At 38.0% G+C, this 18,579-nt stretch overlaps 1 protein-coding gene across 28 annotated transcripts in view; it reads left to right on the top strand.

Moving 5' to 3' along the window:
- The first annotated feature begins 1,225 nt into the window (after positions 1-1,225).
- Positions 1,226-18,579, top strand: part of PCM1 (pericentriolar material 1) — an 88,395-nt gene continuing 71,041 nt past the window's right edge. For 8 of the 28 annotated variants that reach the window (XM_068532345.1, XM_068532339.1, XM_068532337.1 and 5 more), the window contains exons 1-7: positions 1,227-1,548; positions 3,128-3,201; positions 12,329-12,446; positions 14,220-14,465; positions 16,159-16,428; positions 17,092-17,262; positions 17,448-17,564. In XM_068532345.1, coding sequence (XP_068388446.1) covers positions 12,351-12,446; positions 14,220-14,465; positions 16,159-16,428; positions 17,092-17,262; positions 17,448-17,564 — 900 coding nt within the window. In that variant the 5' untranslated portion in view covers positions 1,227-1,548; positions 3,128-3,201; positions 12,329-12,350. Of the gene's footprint in view, positions 1,549-3,127; positions 3,202-12,328; positions 12,447-14,219; positions 14,466-16,158; positions 16,429-17,091; positions 17,263-17,447; positions 17,565-18,579 lie in introns of all 28 variants that reach the window. The other 20 variants (XM_068532352.1, XM_068532349.1, XM_068532344.1 and 17 more) reach the window with 6 other exon arrangements.

Genomic DNA, 18,579 nt, shown 5'->3' with positions numbered 1-18,579 from the left:
GACTACAGTAAACACCTAATCCGTTAGCTGCTCAGTGCTGGGAGTTCCCACAGCACTTTGTTTTCTTATAAAACAGAGTTTATTTACATCACACCCTATTTCTTCATCATTCATTAAAATATGAGCTCTTAATGGGCAGGGACTATGTGTTTGTTACCTCAGTAATCAGCACGGTTAGACGCACAGAAAAGTACTTAAAAAATGCAGGACAAAGTGTCAAAGATCATTGCACTGAAGGTGAACCTGGATTCAGTTGCAAATTACAGTAGCACGAAGGGCTTGATTTATCTGAATTATGTACTGAGATGCAGTTCTATTAATTGGTTTTGTGAACAAATTCCATTGGTAACTGAGAACAATTTGCTGTTGGAACTCAGATACCCATTCTTCATTCCTCCTACCCTAATTTTGCTTAAAACAAAGTTATCCCACAATTACAAACTGTCGAAAAATAAAAACTGACCAGTGTTTAAAACTTTCAGGTAGCAACACTGAAGGCCTTAATTGTCACTTTACCGCGTTCTGGGGGTTTGTTTTAAGAGAGAACCTGTTGATATACTAACCTTAACAGGGCTGCTGCTGAGGAAAGAGAGTAAATAAAAAGGGACTTAAGAGACTATAGTTTTAGAGAACATTTTTCGATATCAAATTTTGATTAAAATCATTTGGTTCTTCTAAGGAAACTAGGGCGTTAATCCAAAATGGAGTTAATTACTAACACTGATGATTCTCCCACTGACCAGCTGTACGACGTTTGGCCAATTAACTCGCGTGGGTTTATCTCCTCAGGTGTAAAATTAAGCCCAGATTGTAAAGGTCCTTCTGCTTCCACCCCTTCGGGACCGGGATGTGGGTGGAGAGCGACCCCAGTCTGCGGCCTTTTCTCCTCCTTCCGGCACTCTCCGGAGCTGGCACCTCCCCCCATCCCCTCCACCCCACGGAAAACCAGAACGCGCCTCCGCTCTTTTTCCCGCTGCCCAAGAGGGCTCCATCCATTTCCGCACAGGCCTCGACCTCCTCGCTGGAGGAGCCGGAAGCGCACAGCATGCTGGGATTTGTAGTCATTTCCCTCGTGCCGAACGTGCGGCCGCGTATAACCCGAGAGCGAGTTGGCATTCTGGGATATGTAGTTCCTGGTGGTTCGTTTGTGTAATCGGCACCCGACTCCGGAGCCAGAGGTGACACCGCAGACTCCCGCCGGTCATATGACTCCAGTCTAGAGCGCTGATCGCACTGCGTCTCCCGCCCAGGCGAATTTCGCCCCCGCGCGGCCGTTGCCGAGGAGACGGCGCATGTCTCCCAGCGCGTTGCCCCCTCTGCAGTCCCCCCGCCCCTCTTCTCCCACCACAATGAGAGTCTAAGATGGCGGTGGCTGCGGCCGTTGGAGCCGAGTAGCTGATGTAGAAAAGGCGGCCATTGGGCCCTAAGCAGCCAGGAAACTTGGGGACTCTGCCTGCTGCGGTCTCTAAGGGAGGCCCGCCGCCGGTGGCGGTTCGTGGGGGCTGGCCGCTACTCCGCCCTTGGCGGGAGCGGCTGCTTCGTTTACAGGTAATGCCTGAGCGTCCCCAGCCCTTGGCAACCGAGGGCAGCGCGGCGTAGGGGCGGGAGAGCAACGGCCCTGGGACACTTGACTCCGTAGGGCCTGGTCTCGGGCCCACGCCTCTGTCTGGGCTCCTGGGGGTTTTTTGCTGCTTGCTTCCCGTCCCCTGGGCAGGCATTCCGCCCCCTCCGCCGGACCGACCTCGGCGACCTCGGGGTGAGCCTCAAGGGACGCATCTTGGCGACCGCAGAACCCCCCTTCTTGCCTCCCCGCCCCTCTCTCTTTTTGGCGCTGGGGAGGAGGCCGCCCTGCGACTCGGGAGCTCCAGGAATGTCCCTTGCGAGTGGAGGAAGCGGAGGGGGGGGGTTACGGTTTGGTTGCCAGGGGCAGGGGGTCTAGTTTTCCATAGTAAGGGGCTTTAGTGGCCGTAGTCTTCGTCACTGCGCCTCTCCCACCCTACCCCCCAAATTCTCTTCTGGTGGGGCTTTCGAGGTCCAGAATTTGGGGTGGAGAAGGGCCGGTGAGGAGCGACGCGACTTCGGGGTTGGGCTGTGGGCAGCGGGACTTCAGCTGTCTCGGGTGTTCTTAGAGCGGAAGGGCCGCGGGAGGCGTTCCTGGCTTTGGGGTTTCTACTTGCGAGGGGAATGTTCATTTCAGAGCTCTTCCCTCGCCTCTGCCGTTGCGCCCCTTCGCCATCCCTTACTGCTGGTCCAGTTTGGATGGGCTCAGGGTGGGGAGAAACTAAATGCCAAATGGGATTCAGGGAACATCGCTTGCTTTGCAGAAACGGGGGTTTGGGGATTACGTAGTAGGCCCCGCTAGGGAGGCGGGTCGCCCAAACTTTTCATCCCGCGGCTCACTCCTCAAGAGCTCGCCCTATCTGAAAAAAGAAACAATTTTTTTTGACCGATTGGAGATCTGTGTCGTGTGCTCTACGGGTGACGGATCGTGTCTTGGCGCTGGAAGAAGCGGGCTTTCTGGGCGCCCCTTTCACCCCCGCCCCATCGCTGCTTTCCAGACTCCGCCTTCTGGTATTCTCTGGTTTCTGGAGTGGGTGTTGTCAAGCTTCGTGCACCTGCTCCTTTCTTTCCCTATCACCTTCCCAGTTAGAGCCACTGGAAACCATTATAATTCTGAGTTTTGGGACTGAAAGTAAACCTTGTGTTTATGTAGTTACAGGGTTATTTTTTTAATGAAGTAGCCAGCTTTTAAATAAACTTTTTCCTCATCAACGGGTCTGCAAAGTTCTGGAAGTTTTGAGTGACAGGAAGTTAATGACTTGATCAATCTGAAGAGTAAACTTGGGCATGGATTTTTTACATGATGATTACATTATATTCCAAAGTAGGTATTAAGGTATCACACTGTTGTTTGGTAGGATCTTACAAGGTTGGAGGATTTAAACCTGTGTACCACATTGTTTTCCTAAAAGATGAAAGTAAGGTGATTTTAAAATAGTGATAAATTGGATTTTTCCTTTTCTGTTGATTTTCTGAACATACTTCAGGTTATAAATATAGTCAGTATTTGTTATTCTGTACTTCACAGTGTAATTTACTGAAGTGATTTTTTTTTTTTAATCATAAGCAGACAACAGCTTTGTTGAAGTGTGAAACAGGAAAGGAGCTGCTTCTGAGCTGCAAAAACTAGTTTCTAAACAGGTAATTTGACATCATTATATATGTTATTGGCCTTTGTATTATAGTGGAAGAAGACATTATGATGCAGACTGTTATAAAATACCAGTGCATGTAGTAAACAAACGGTCTAGGTTTGCTGCCCTGTTTGCTCGGCTTTTGGCATGCCACTTTGGTCTGCCTTCATACTTTTGTTTGAAAAGAGCCATGTCATTCCTAATTATTAAATACTAGAATAGTTTATGCAGTACCTTTTTAAATGTCTTTGTCTTCACAGAATTTCTTCTTCAACCCATTTCAGTTTGAATGTGTCCTGTAACAACTATTTGGATAGCCTCTTGTTCTGAATTCATTTACTCTTAAGTCATCTTGTACAACTTTTCTATTAATTGACTGTTTTTATTTTTTATTCACAAACTTATCTACTTTTTGAGCTTATTATATATACTATTGATTGAAGTTGTTTTGTTTTTTTTGGTTTTTTTTTAGCTGTCTAAAATTACTTTAAACATTAGTTTGTATGCACAGTGCATTGTCAAATGCTGGTTATGTAAAGATATTCTCTGACCAGAAGAAAAAAGTCAATGTAAGTTCATTGAGGGAAAGTTAAGTAATTGTTTGCCAAGGACCGTTCAGAAACTAAATGACCAAAGGATGAGGATTAGAAGAAATTTTTGTTAGAAGCATTTCAGCAATAATTACTCTTTTTAAAAAAATCTCAGAAAATTTAATTCTATTGTTAAAATTTTAAGACAGCCCATTTTCAAAATATGTTTACTATATCCTTGCTTTCTAGGAAAGCAGACAAATCTTCAGCTCCCTTATGAAATAGGCTATCATGAGAAAATATAGATTGGCCGTTGATTTATATCTTAATTATAATTCTTGGTATTTTTTTCTTTTAATTGAAAGAGTATAACAGAATAAAACAAGAAAAGTGGAACTTGGGAAAAGTCAAATGTGAGTTTGTGGATTAGAGTTCTTAACACTGGAGTGTGTAATAGGCATTTGGTAAAATAAAAACAGGTATAAAATCAGTCATAAAATAATTTTCCTTTTAACACATTAGAGAAGATGGATAAAATAGAATAAAAATACAGGGCTCTTGAGTTAAACTCATTTTAAAAGACCTTCGTTTTCTCAGTAGGAGATTTGGCCATTTGTTTGTAAAGGAGGCAAGTGTATGTGAGATTTGGAAAAAATAGAAACTGTTTGGAATAATCACACTAGGGAATTTATTAAGAAGCCAGAAGGGGGTACATAGCAGTACATTCATCTTCAGATTTAATTCAGTGCCTACAATGTGCGACTTCATGGCTATAAAGTACTAGAGATGTGGCAGTGAGCAAAACAGATAAAGTTCCTTACCTCAGGGAGTAAACCCACATTTTGCAAGTGTGAGTGTGTAGTATGGTATAATATACCTTAATAGTGGACACAGTCATTGCCATTTTATAACTATTTGACTGACCTTACTTTGAGTTTGAGAGTAGAAGCAAAGAGATTAGGTAATGAGGTTTATCCAGAATTGAGTTCATAAAATGGGCAAATAGCTGAGGAGGCCAAGGATGCTAGCAGGTCATTTTTGGAATGGCTTACTTGGGTTTGTGTTTGGGGTTGAGTAAGAAAGTGGGGGTTTAATGGATTCCTGGAAAGAGAAATGATCAAGGGGCTGGAAGTATTCAGCAGGGCCATGAGCAAGTGAGAGAAGTAGAATGCAAGGTCTTAGGTTCAGAAAGAGGGATTTCAGAAGTTCAGGATCTTGAACAAATTATCTCTTCAGAGTAGAAATAGTATTGGAATAGAGAAGATGAGATGGATGTTGGAACTGAGGTCAGAGTTTAGAAAAATGGTTACAAATGTTCAAGTCATGAAAGCAGAGAATGAGGCGGAGAGTGAAACCATGAGCCTGTTGTTACCAAGAAAAGTGTAAGACTGTCTTGGGATGGACAGTAGGAAATGGGACCCAAGATAGGGAGAGTGGTATTTTTGGTGGTTAATTTGTTCGAAAGAGGAAGGTTAAGCATTGTTAAATAAGAATGGTCTGCAATTAGTATCCTTTCCCCCATGAATCTGAAAGACTAGGAAGAGTAGCATCTTCTTTTAGAAAGGATTTCTAAGGAAATAGTGCTTTTAGAGGGACTTGGGATTTTATTGAACCCAAAGAAGTAGGAGGAATATTTGGGAACAGATGGAGGATGTGTAGGGAGTTTGTATGTAATGGTCCAGTGGAAGGGGATCATAGGAAGAGCTGTTGTCAGTAATGAGTATGGGATGGAGTGGCCGTGAAGATTGGGATTGGTTATAGCAGGGCATATAGATGTACCCAGGGAGTTATATGTAATCAGTGACAAGGAAGTGACAGATTTGCATATAAATTGTAGAGAGGGAGAGGTTTTAGCAAGCAGAATTTAATTGACCTCAGGGCTCTCATTTGCTTTTGTAGAGAGCAAGGATATATTAAATTTTCTTGGTGTGGAAATGCTCTACAGAGTAACTGTACCATAAGATAGACCCAGTGCAATACTTGGTACATAGGTCTAATCAAAGTTTTGTTGATTCGAATTGAGTGTTAATATTGCAGTCTATTGTTGCAGTCTATTCATTCTCCTCCCCCCAATACCTTAAGAGTTTTTATTTTTTTTTAATTTAAAGAGGGTAATTATGGAGAGATATCTTAAGTTCTAGAAAATTATTGAAATTTTTAGGAAGTGTCAAATTGAAAGAACTATGGAAAAGATCTGTATGGTTTTTAGGTACAGAGAAGAAATTGAGAAATTCCTCAAATGAAACTAAACAATCACATAATGCCAGAAACTTGTGCATTTTCTTCTCAGTTTCCATTAAAAGTGCTTATTAGTATGCTTGTGCACTGTATTAAGACTTTCAAAACAGTATACTGGGTATTTCCTTTATATAATTAGTAAAAGAAATATTCCAAATAATGCAACCTTTAGAAAACTTGTGCAGATAACATAAAGTACCAGCTTTGGTTATTTTGTGACTCTAAGTAAATATTTAGAAAAAAACCTGTAGTTTCTACATTATTTTATTTGGATGAGTATTTCTAAAACCTTGATTTACAGCTGTCAGGTGAGAAGTAAGGTATTTCCAAAGACAGTTATGAGTAATTTAATACCATTTGAGAAATAATATCTGAATTTTAAAGATTTTAGGAAAAATAATCTTTTTTCTTTTCTTGATTAATTTCTTCTTTACTTTGTATTTTTATTTCAAAGGTAACTTTAGTCAACCATTGGTATTTTCATGATAATTAATACTGTGATATTCTACTTAGATATATATAATACTTCTCTATAGTAAGAATCCTACAACAGGATTTTCTTCAGAAGGATCAGTCACTGAAAGTAGCTTATAAATTGCCATGGTATTTTTGCATTTCATATCCTTATAAGATAGGGGAGCCAAATAAGGCTGTCAAAAATAGCAAAATGAAACCTATAAATAATAGTTTCAACTTAGTTTAGTAGGTCATAGGATGCATAGAAATGCTTGTTTGAAGTAGAAGAATTTTACTCTTATCCCCATTCAGCTTCACATACTATCATCCATCACTTGTACTAGTTATCTTCCAGTGGCTTCAACTTTTCCATCTCATTGTCTTTCTATTAAACCTGCCTGGCAAAATCCCAACCTTGGATGGATTCAATGGAGTGTTTATACCAAGGCTGATGAGCACTTCTGGGGGAAAAAAATTCACACTGCAGATGAGTGATATATTAGTGATATCAGTGAATGTTAGCGCTCTCATCTGAGTCCTTAGTGCTGCCCACAGCCACTCTTCCCCAGTCTCTCAGACACTGTCATGTTACCCTTGCACATTTAATGAGCAGTCCTTTTTACTTCACCTCACTTAACAAACTCTCTCAGCTTCCTACCACCAAATCTGCTAACCAGCCTGTATCCAGTTGTATCCTTTCTTTCTTTTCTTTTGTTTCAGTAAAGAGGTGTTCCTTTGCCTATCTGAAGCTAATCATTTTTCTTACACCCTGGATCCCAGCTGCTCCTGGTTTTTCAGAGACCACACAATTTATCTCCTTTGTCTTTTGCATCTTCATTATCTCCCTCTGTGAGCTCTATCCCGACAAATTTTAAATGTGCTCAAGATACCTTCCTTTTAAGGAAACTTTCCATCTCCACCTGCTTTCCTTCACAGACTGATTCCTTGAAAAAAATCACCTCATCACTTCCTTTATTTTTTCCCTTTCCCATCAATAAATGCCTTTGTTATGGAATTGATTCTTACCAAGGTTGTCAGTAACCCCCTTGTTGCTAAATCCAAGTGTACACTTGTCACTGCTTTCCTTATATGACAGAGTAACATTTGGCATTCTTATCATACCCTCCTTCTTTATATACTTCTCCCCCTTTCTAGCACATTCTTCTCGTTTTCCTCCTGTCTTTCTGTACCTTCTTAGTGTTCTTTTCCTTTCTCTCTTAAATATCAGTGTCTTTCAAGGTTCAGTCTTCCTCTCTTACTCTTCATCTTCTCCTTGAGCCTTCTTTTCCATTTTAAGTTCTTTTATGAGTTGATGATTTGCAAATCTCTCTAGCCTAGATTTCACTTCTGAGAGATCAGTATTTGCCCACTAGACATTTAATTTGGTGGACAGTAGGCATCTCAAATATTTCTAAAACTGAACTCATCTTCTCTCAACAGAAACTTGTTTCTTTTCAAATTAGTTTGAATGTATCATCCTATACCCGGTTGTTCAAGCTAGAAACCTGGGAGTCATCCTTTAACTCCTTCCTCCCTGCCTCATCTCCCACATCATTACAGTCACCAAGTTCTATTGATTCTGCCATAAAAATTTTTCTTACATTGGTCCTCTTCTCTACCTACCTAGTTTTTTGATTATTGGAAGTCTTTCTATACAAGTAATAGTTTATAATCATCATAAAATAATCAAAAACTATATAAATAATTATATTAATGTGTTTACAGAATAAAATTTAGGAGGTAGAGAGAGACCTGTAGTTTTAATGGTGACTTTGAGGTGGTTAGAGAGGTTGACATAAAAAAGAAATGACTTGCCTTTGTATTATCCCTTTTGTAGGGCGAGATAGCTACTCCCGTAGAGAGATCAGCTGAATGTTAATACACTGAGAATTGACTCACATGCAATTATTTCTTTAGCTTCATACTGATAATTTTACTTCTATAGGAGTGTGCCTTTTAAACCATGTTTTAGAAACTTATGTTAATAGTGTTCAAAGTCATTAGCCTATAAATAGATCCTTAGAAAAAGCTCTTCATTTTAGGGGGAATTCATCATAATAAAAAATGAGTATAAAACATGTCTGAATATAGTCTTAATAATTTATCTTAAAGTAAACTTATCTTATTACTCAACTGATAGAAAATGTTAACATACTCTATTAAAAAAAGAAGAAAAAGGGATTTCCCTGGTGGTCCAGTGCGTAAGACTCCGCATTCTCAATGCAGGGGGCCTGGGTTTGATCCCTGGTCAGGGAACTAGATCCCACATGCCACAGCTAAGAGCCCACATGCTGCAACTAAGACCCAGCACAGCCAAAATAAATAATAAAATAAATAAGTATTTTTTAAAAAAAATGTAACATACTCTGTTTTACCAAGAAAATTGGTAAAAGTTTTTGTTAAATATTTTAATTTTCTGTTCTAATTTCTATTTTAAGATAAATTGCTTTTAGTAATGTTAAGTATCATTATCACCTCTACTGCTTACGTATTTTTTTGAGCTCCTGTTCTTTAATATCACAGATTATATTAGTACATCTAGAAAAAGGTACTTGTAAAATGTTTCATTTAAATGAGTCATTTCAGTTCACTGGGCATACCTCTTTATGAGTATCAGTATTTGCTATTTTTAATCTACTAGATAGTATATTGGTGTTATGATATAAGGCAGTCTTTTTCAATTGGGAAGGAATTAAGCTCTAATGCTCTAAGGCATCTGTTTTTTACTGTGAATTAGTTCCCCTTCTGTGTGTCTGGAATGGTACTGGGTATGTACCATCCTTGGGAGAACTGAGAAAATAGTCACTCAAATCATACTTCTGTGTTTGTGTTTAAGATGAAGAATCCTAGTTTAGGAAGCCTGTTAAAGCCCTAAATAAACTTTTTTCAACATTGTTAGCAAATTGTCCCAACCACTGAATAATCCAATACCACACAATTGTTGTGAAGATTAAATGATAAACGCATATAAAATATTTAGCATGGTGCTTGGCATATAGTGAACAAAATAGATGTTAGCTATAATTAATTTTTGTCATTAAATTTTTTGAATTGGGTGTATTTGAGGATTTTCTTTTTGGACGGTACTAATATAACCATATAGATACTTAACGTGGTTGAACACCTTGGGACTAGTTTTCTACTTTCTTGACCTCTCTTGCAACTCTTGCTTTTATTTTTCAGATAATTTTTTTTCCAACTACTTGTTTATTCTTCCAGATGGTTTTTAGAATCATTCTGTCAAATTCCAAGAAACATTCCAGTGGGATTTTTCTTGGTATTTAATTAAGTTTATACATTTAGAAAAAATGGTATTTCGTTTATAATATTTAGCCTTTTCATTAGGGGACATAGTTTGTTTTTCTGCTTATTCACATCTTCTGTTATGTTGTTTTATAGAGTTTAATAGTGCTTCTTATATATGTTTAACTGAATCACTCTGCTGTACAGCAGAAATTAGCACAACATTGTAAGTCAGCTGTACTTCAATTAAAAAAATAATTCTTCTTTACATAGGGCAAAATTATATTATTCCTAGATAATTTTATTTTTTTGCCACTGTTATAAGTGATATCGTTTCCACCCAGTATATTTCTAACTGGTTATTTGTGATATTTTGAAGTTCTCTAGGTTTTTAAAATGCATATTCTTTAAGAATACCTTTTCTCTTTTCAGTATTAGTATTTGTTTCATATTTTTCTATTTTGTAGAAACAATTTCAAAACAATGCTAAATAACTAATATGTGTTTTGGTCTTTGTTTAAAAATTGTTTTTAAAATTTTTTTTTTTGATGTGGACCATTTTTAAAGTCTGTATTGAATTTGTTACAGTGTTGCTCCTGTTTTATGTTTTGGTCCTCTGGCTGAGAGGCATGTGGGACCGTAGCTCCCCGGCCAGGGATCCAGCCTGCACCCCACCCCACCCCACCCCCCTGCCTTGGAAGGCGAAGTCCTGGCCACTGGACTGCCAGGGAAGCCCTGTTTTGGTCTTTTAATAGGAATATTCTTCATATCTTATTTTAAGATCATTGGCTATTGGTTTAAAATATACTTCTTTTCAACTCTTTAGAAAATTTTTAAAGTAACATATGCTCATTGAGTATAACCTTTAAAATTTATGAATCGCTATGTTTTACACTTGAAAATTATATATTGTATGTCAACTATACCTCAATAAAAATTTTTTTTAAAAGTAATAAATGCTATTGAAATAAACAGCATAAAAATACACATACCTGTAAGGAAGTACCAATGTATTTGTACTTTTTAAGATTTTTTTCAAATTAAGTGTTGAATTTTATCACTTTTTATTCTGAGATGATAATATTTAACCTGTTTAATGTAATGTATTATTCTAATATATATCCTAGCATTCAAATCCCCATGGGATAAATCCTGCCTTGTCATGGATGGTTAAAATCCTTTTAATATTATACTCTAGTGAGTGGGAGAAGTTAGGATCTTAGAATCAAAGCAACTTGGATTTGTATTCTTTTATGACATTTTTAGCTGAATGACCTTGACAAAATTATCTGACTTCTTTGCATGTTAATGTTAGTATTAGTAAACTGAAAAACCTATTATAACCCTGCTGTCTAATGGCTTACCCTGCCCCTTGATAAAGTTTACAGATAAAGTTTATCTCACCGTCTCCTCTTTCACTCAGTCCCCCTCCAACCCGAGCAGTTCCACACCCAGTGGAAATACAAAGTCCTCCACAAGATCATGTAGAAATCTTACTTTCTCATGATCATCTCTGCTTCTGAACCTTTGCTTGTACTATTGCTTCTTCCATTTCTCAGTTCTTTGACCCAGGTGTGAAATTTAGTACCTTCCTTGATTTTCACAAAATCCCCACTTTTTTTTAGTGGGGAGAATTTGTGACTTTAGTAGACTATATCAAGATCTAGGGAAAAGTATGAGGTAGCAGTAATATAATTTAAAATAGGGCAGTAGCGGGACTTCCATGGTGGCACAGTGGTTAACAGTCCGCCTACCAATGCAAGGTACATGGGTTTGATCCCTGGTCTGGGAAGATCCCACATGCTGTGGGGCAGCTAAGCCCATGCGCCACAACTATTGAGCCTGCGCTCTAGAGTCCGCGAGCCACAACTATTGAAGCCTGCGTGCCACAACTACTGAAGCCTGCGCTCATAGAGCCCGTGCTCCGCAACGAGAGAAGCCGCCACAGTGCGAAGCCTGGGCGCCTCAACGAAGAGTAGCCCCCTGCTCGCCGCAACTAGAGAAAGCCCGCGCGTAGCAACGAAGACCCAACGCAGCCAAAAATAAAATAAATAAATAAATAAATTTAAAATAGGGCAGGAAACATTGCTATGTTTAAAAGTTTTTAGCCACTGTATTCTTGGTTTTTATCGGCCATTTCACCTACCTGGTCCTGTTTCTCCCTTGCTGCTTTCTTTTCATCTTGCTTACCATTACCTTCCCATTAAGACCAAACCTTTCTTCATGTTCCATGCAGAGCAGTTCTACCTTCTTTGAATCTTTGACACAAAACAAATGCCCAGGTCTTTGGGGGTATTAGTTTCTTTTCGAGGAGCAGTTTTGGTTCTAGCTATTAATAACTTTTTCCTACCTGATTACTCTGCCTTTTAGGATTGTATTGAATAAATTAAATTGAATAACCTTAAAGCATGCAAGCCAGCTGACACAGTGGGTATTCTGAGATTTTTCCTTCCCCTCCCCATCACTTTGGCTACTTAATGCATGCTAATCGTACTATGCCTATGGCAGCTAAATCATTTCGTCTGTGATGTGTAGTTGACAGTGCCTCTTTTATTTCATAAAATCAACTTTTCTGATATCCTTTTATATTGCTAAGCTTCATGGAGTTATTTAAATTTACAATTTGCTTTTATGTGTTAGGAAAGTTAGTTTTCGCTTGTTTTGCAGAACATTAATTATAAAAGCCAGTATGGCCACAGGAGGAGGTCCTTTTGAAGAAGGCATGAATGATCAGGATTTACCAGACTGGAGCAGTGAGGGTGTTGATGACCGGCTCAACAACATGGTAGGATGTCTTGCTGTTGATGGTGTGTCGTTGGCTGCTAATGTTAGAATGCAGCTTCCCCCTGCCTTAGCCAAGTCATACTCACTGAAACTCTTTGAAAACACATTTTTTCTTGCTGTCCAAGATATTAAATGACCCTGGGCTATTTGTTATATTACTTGAAGACATTTTTGTTTGTAGGTAACATATCAACTTGAGTTAGCTTAAGCCAAAAAGGAGATTTATTACAAGGATATAAAGATGTTTTATGGAAAACAACTTAAAGGAATATAGCTGGGTTTTAGGAAGGGACTAGAAAAAGCAACCAGAAAGTTGTCAAGAATTACTTTTTTATTACGCTGACTCCTTGCTTCTGTGTGCCTCTGCTTAACACAACTTTCTTTTCACAGACCAGTTTTCTCTCCTCTCTGGTCCACGTGGTATACTATGGCTGCCCCTTCATTCTAAAGCTTTCAGCTATGGCTGCAATTATATACTGACTAGTTATCTCTTAGTTCCAATTTGAAATTTTAACATATGATTATCCCAATTTGGATTAGATATGCATCTCTTTTCCAGTCATCTATGGCCAGGATTGGGTGGGGTAAGTAGAACAAGAGGTTGGCAGGAACACCCACACATGGATTGGGGTGGAGGGACAGTTTGTAGAGAAAGGAGTTTTATTATAAAAGAGAAAACTATCCCAAAAGATTTTACGAAAGTAAAACTAAAAGACTCTTCCAATATGGATAATGTGGGAATTTATAGCCTTTTTGTTGAATGCGTTATGTGAGTATAGCTAAGTAAATAAAAATGTTTTCTAGTTAAAATATTAAGCATTTTTTGTCATTTCATATCAGACCTTATCATGTAGTACATTGTTGCCTATAGAAAATAATAATAGTTATATTTATTGCTTACTATATGCTAGGCGCTGTGCTAGCTGTTTTATGTATGTTATTTTTTTCTTTAAAAAAAATTTTTTTATTGGAGTATAATTGCTTTACAATGTTGTATTAGTTTCTGCTGTACAATGAAGTGAATCAGCTATATGTATACCTATATCCCCTCCCTCTTGGACCTCCCTCCCAACCTCCCCATCCCACCCATCTAGGTCGTCACAGAACACCGAGCTGAGCTCCCTGTGATAATACAGCAGGTTCTCACTAGCTATCTATTTTACACATGGTAGTGTATTTATGTCAAACCTAATCTCCCAGTTTGTCCCACCCTCCCCTTATGTATGTTATTTTTAATCGTATTTTAAAGGTGACACTATTTTAGAGATTAGGAAACTGAGATCTTGGGAAGTTTAATAAATTGCCTAGGGTCACACAGTGGGGCGTTTCTTCCTATAACAGTAATTGCTTTAGAACACAGGTTGATTCCAGATCTGTCTACCTATATATACTGACTTTAAAGGAGGCCAGTAAAGGTATATATAATTTATTTCACTATTCAGTTTATAAATAGTAAGGAACCATTTTTTAAAACGCTTTTGAAAATATTCAGACTGACGCTAGGTTTGGAGTTTGGGTATTTGTATTTGTTAATGACCTATGATAGGAAAGTAATTATTTTCTGAATAATTATAATTTCAGCACAGTTTGAAATTTAGGTGTAGTGGAGGGAAAATGGGTTAGTACAAGTAACTGATTGTCTCTAAGACTATGTATTTATGTGAAAAATGTTTGTCATTTAAAATTTTAAGACCAAAAATTTTTAAGCGTACCAAAATATTTTCCTGATTTGATAGAGGCCAGATTAACCTTTGCCTGTACTTTTTTTTTAAAGGATTGGGGTGGCCAACAGAAGAAGGCAAATAGACCATCAGAAAAGAATAAGAAAAAGTTTGGTGTAGAAAGTGATAAAAGGGTAACTAATGATATTTCTCCGGAGTCATCGCCAGGAGTTGGAAGGCGAAGAACGAAGACTCCACACACGTTTCCGCATAGTAGATACATGACGCAGATGTCTGTTCCCGAGCAGGCAGAATTAGAGAAACTTAAACAGCGGATAAACTTCAGTGATTTAGATCAGGTTTGTAAATTATTTTAAAAATCAAGTTATAACTATGGAAAATATTTGCAATAGACTAAATAGTTTGTCTTAATAAAATTGAGCTGTTTATTTCCTTTTTCTTAGTTTCTGTGCCTATGGAAAGAATGTTAATCCGTTGTGATGGTACTGTGTTCTTTGGAGGGCAATAAAGTCCTTATTTCTAAACTTGCTGAGGACAAGTCTCTTGGGACTTTATTATTATACTATATGACTAACTTAAATGATTTCATTTTGAAACTAAATTATGCATGCTAGTAACTGATTAAGATTGCTCTTAAGCAAAAGGGAATATCGAGTTTAGAATATTTGTCATTGGTTAAGTGTGGGATGTGCTGGGTTATCTCAAGTTTAGAATAAAGCAGTTGTTTGTATTTATAATCACTGAAATGAAGTTTAGAACTAAAAGCAAGTAGAAATGATAATGAACTCTTAACATTTTACTGTCACATCTGTACTTCATAGAGATAAGTTTTCCAAATATGCATAAAGGTAGATTCAAGTCTGGTATGATGGTGATGATCATATATCATTTAGTCACCTATGTGTTAATTATTGAACATTTACTGTATGCCGGGCACTGAGTTGAGTACTTTATCAGACAGTGCTTCACACTGACCCATCTTTTTTTAAAAATGAATTTATTGGGCTTCCCTGGTGGCGCAGTGGTTGAGGGTCTGCCTGCCGATGCAGGGGACATGGGTTCGAGCCCTGGTCTGGGAAGATCCCACATGCCGCGGAGCAACTGGGCCCGTGAGCCACAATTACTGAGCCTGCGCGTCTGGAGCCTGTGCCCCGCAGCAAGAGAGGCCGCGATGGTGAGAGGCCCGCGCACTGCGATGAAGAGTGGCCCCCGCTCGCCGCAACCGGAGAGAGCCCTCGCGCAGAAACGAAGACCCAACGCAGCCAAAAATAAATAAATAAATCAATTAATTAAAAAAAAAAAAAGAATTTATTTATTTTTGGCTGCGTTGGGTCTTCCTTGCTGCGTGTGGTCTTTCTCTGGTTGCGGCGAGCGGGGGCTACTCTTCCTTGTGGTGTGCGGGCTTCTCATTGCGGTGGCTTCTCTTGTTGAGGAGTGCGGACTCTAGGGCATGCGGGTTTCAGTAGTTTTGGCATGCGGGCTCAGTAGTTGTGGCTCGCGGGCTCTAGAGCGCAGGCTCAGAAGTTGTGGCACATGGGCTTAGTTGCTCCACGGCATGTGGGATCTTCCTGGCCCAGGGATCAAACCCGTGTCCCCTGCATTGATAGGTGGATTCTTAACCACTGCGCCACCAGGGAAGTCCTACATTGACACATCTTTATGTTGATGTTCATATTAATTAATTAACATTGATTCATTGGGTTCAAAGCCTATGTTATATTCTGTGATCAAGTATGACTAGCAATATGAGTTATAAATATGATTCATAATCCTACTGCTTCATTTAGACTAGTCTTGCTCATATTCATCATTTGAATTGTCTCTGGACAGAATGAGGCCTAGGACGTGATAATTGAATTTTGATATTTTATGAAAAGAATTTTGTAGGTCTGAAGCTGTTTTGAATCTTACAGCAAATCTGTTTATATGCACCTTGTGAATCAATATCTGATGGTAAAACTAAGAACATTGGATTTTTTTTAATTTTGAAAGATTAATGTTTGTGGGATTTGGTTTCTTTTTCATGTATAGAGAAGCATTGGAAGTGATTCTCAAGGTAGAGCAACAGCTGCTAACAACAAACGTCAGCTTAGTGAAAACCGAAAGCCCTTCAACTTTTTGCCTATGCAGATTAATACTAACAAGAGCAAAGATGCTGCTGTAAATCCCCAAAAGAGAGAAATGATTGGACCAGCACAATGTAAAGAGTTGTTTGCTTCTGCTTTGAGTAATGACCTTTTGCAAAACTGTCAAGTCTCTGAAGAAGATGGGAGAGGAGAGCCTGCAATGGAGAGCAGCCAGGTGATAAAACTTCTTTCTTTTGCTCTTTGCTTTCATAAACCTCAAAGTAGATTCATTAAGATTAAAAAAAAATACTGGGTTATGCACATAGGAATTTTAGTTAGGTAGAATTAAAGTTCTTCTCTGACCTTCCTCATTAATCTATCAGATTTACTCAAAGTGGTGTAAATTTCTTTTTACCAAAATGATTGTAGAAATGGCATAGTCAGGTAAATTAAGACTTCTGTTCATCTGCCAAATGTTGTATTGCTAATTTTTAGTAAAGAGCAATTGGGAGCAATGTGATTAATAGATTGCTGTAGAAATTTTTTTAAAATGGTATAATTCTTTTGAAAAAATTATTTTTCAAAAGTATCTTAATTTTTAAAATTTATTTATAAAGAAATATATAAACAGTAGAAAAATTTATATAAATAATAGTTTGATGCACAGTTTTATAAAATGAAGTTCCCAAGTAATGAAACTAAAACACATTTTGAAATTTTTAAGTTAACAGTAATTGGAATTGTTGGTATTGCCTGTTATGTTTTGATTAAATTCTAAATTTGATTCAGATCTTCTGCATGTATGAATTCACACAATAAACCTAGAAGTATCTTTGGTTATTTGAAATTAAAATCTATAATTTTAATTCCCCCCCCACCCCAAATATTTCCGTTGCAGATTGTAAGCAGGCTTGTTCAGATTCGTGACTATATTACTAAAGCTAGTTCCATGCGGGAAGATCTTGTAGAGAAAAATGAAAGATCTGCTAATGTTGAGCGCCTTACTCATCTAATAGATCACCTTAAAGAACAAGAAAAGTCATATATGAAATTTCTGCAAAAAATTCTTGTAAGTTTTGAACACTTTAAGTAATGTATTGAGTTATTTTTGTAGTACATCAGTGTACATGTACTGATGACATTCTGATGCCACCCCAGAGGAGTTAATATATTTTCAAAAAATCGTGCCATCCGTTATAACATTTTATTGCCCTTTTTAATAGTTGTATGATTTATACCGCTGAAATATTTCAGGCTAGAGAAAATGAGGAGGAGGATGTTCGGACTGTAGATTCAGCCGTGGGATCTGGTTCTGTAGCTGAGAGCACATCGCTAAACATAGATGTGCAGTCTGAGGCTTCAGATACCACGGTAAGCGGCTTGTTAGTAATTAAAGTGCTGGAAATGAAGATAGAAAGTTCTCCCCCGGTTTTCACGATGATATTTTTGTAGGCATTCCTTAATGAAAAGTTTATCTCAGGGAAGAAACCCTCAGATTGTTAATGCTGTATATATTCTTTTTGAACATGGAAGTTTAAAAGTTTTATTTATTAGCATTAAAAATAGTTTTAATGGTTGATTAAATCTAATAATATCTGATCTTCAATTTGCAGAAACCTGGTTTTTCTAGTTTGTTTCATTAAGCACAGCTTTACTCATTTTAAGAAGCATTGGGAAAGTTAAAATTCATTGTGGATGTAAGAGCTATAAGTACAGTGTCATTGCTTAGCATGTCGTCTGTTGGAAAAGTCTCCAAGTTCATTTGCCATTGAGGAACCATTTTAAGGCTGTTAGGATTCTCATTTCTCAGGCTAGCTTAGAACGGAAGCAAAACCAGACGACTGATAAAATTGAGATGAAAATGGGACAGGGTAACATTTACTTTGGGATTTATTCCAGTGAGAAAAATACTATAAATTCTGACTCTGCAAAATGGAATGTATCAAAATACTGTCTTTTGGAAAAATAATCAGAAATTTACAGAACTTTGAGGAAAGATTTATAAAATAAACTTAGTTCATAGAAGTTAGTATGAAACTAGTATACTTTTAAGCATTTTAATTTTAGCAGATAAACCTACAACCATGCATTAGTAAACTTGAAAGACTGTTATCAGTAATGCCTTTCTTGTGAAAGGATAGCCGTGTATCTTTTGTTTCCGAGGTATGTTCCAAAGTACCATTCAGCATTAGGAATTTGAGGGCTTGTTTCCTTTTAATATTGACCTGCATAGTTTCCTATCTGCCTCCTTTCTCTTCCTTGCCCTTCCTGATTTGAAGAGGAAATTTGAATTTTTTTTCTCTCCATTATTTTCACCAGGAGATGCTCAGAGGGCTTGATCCAAATGGTTGTTGAAGAATGGATTCTACTGTGGGGAAATTGTTTT

Source organism: Eschrichtius robustus, chromosome 21 (genome assembly GCF_028021215.1).
Source record: "Eschrichtius robustus isolate mEscRob2 chromosome 21, mEscRob2.pri, whole genome shotgun sequence".
NCBI lineage: Eukaryota > Metazoa > Chordata > Mammalia > Artiodactyla > Eschrichtiidae > Eschrichtius > Eschrichtius robustus.
The sequence above is the reverse complement of the archived record's forward strand: the minus strand, read 5'-3'. Positions and strand labels throughout refer to the sequence as shown.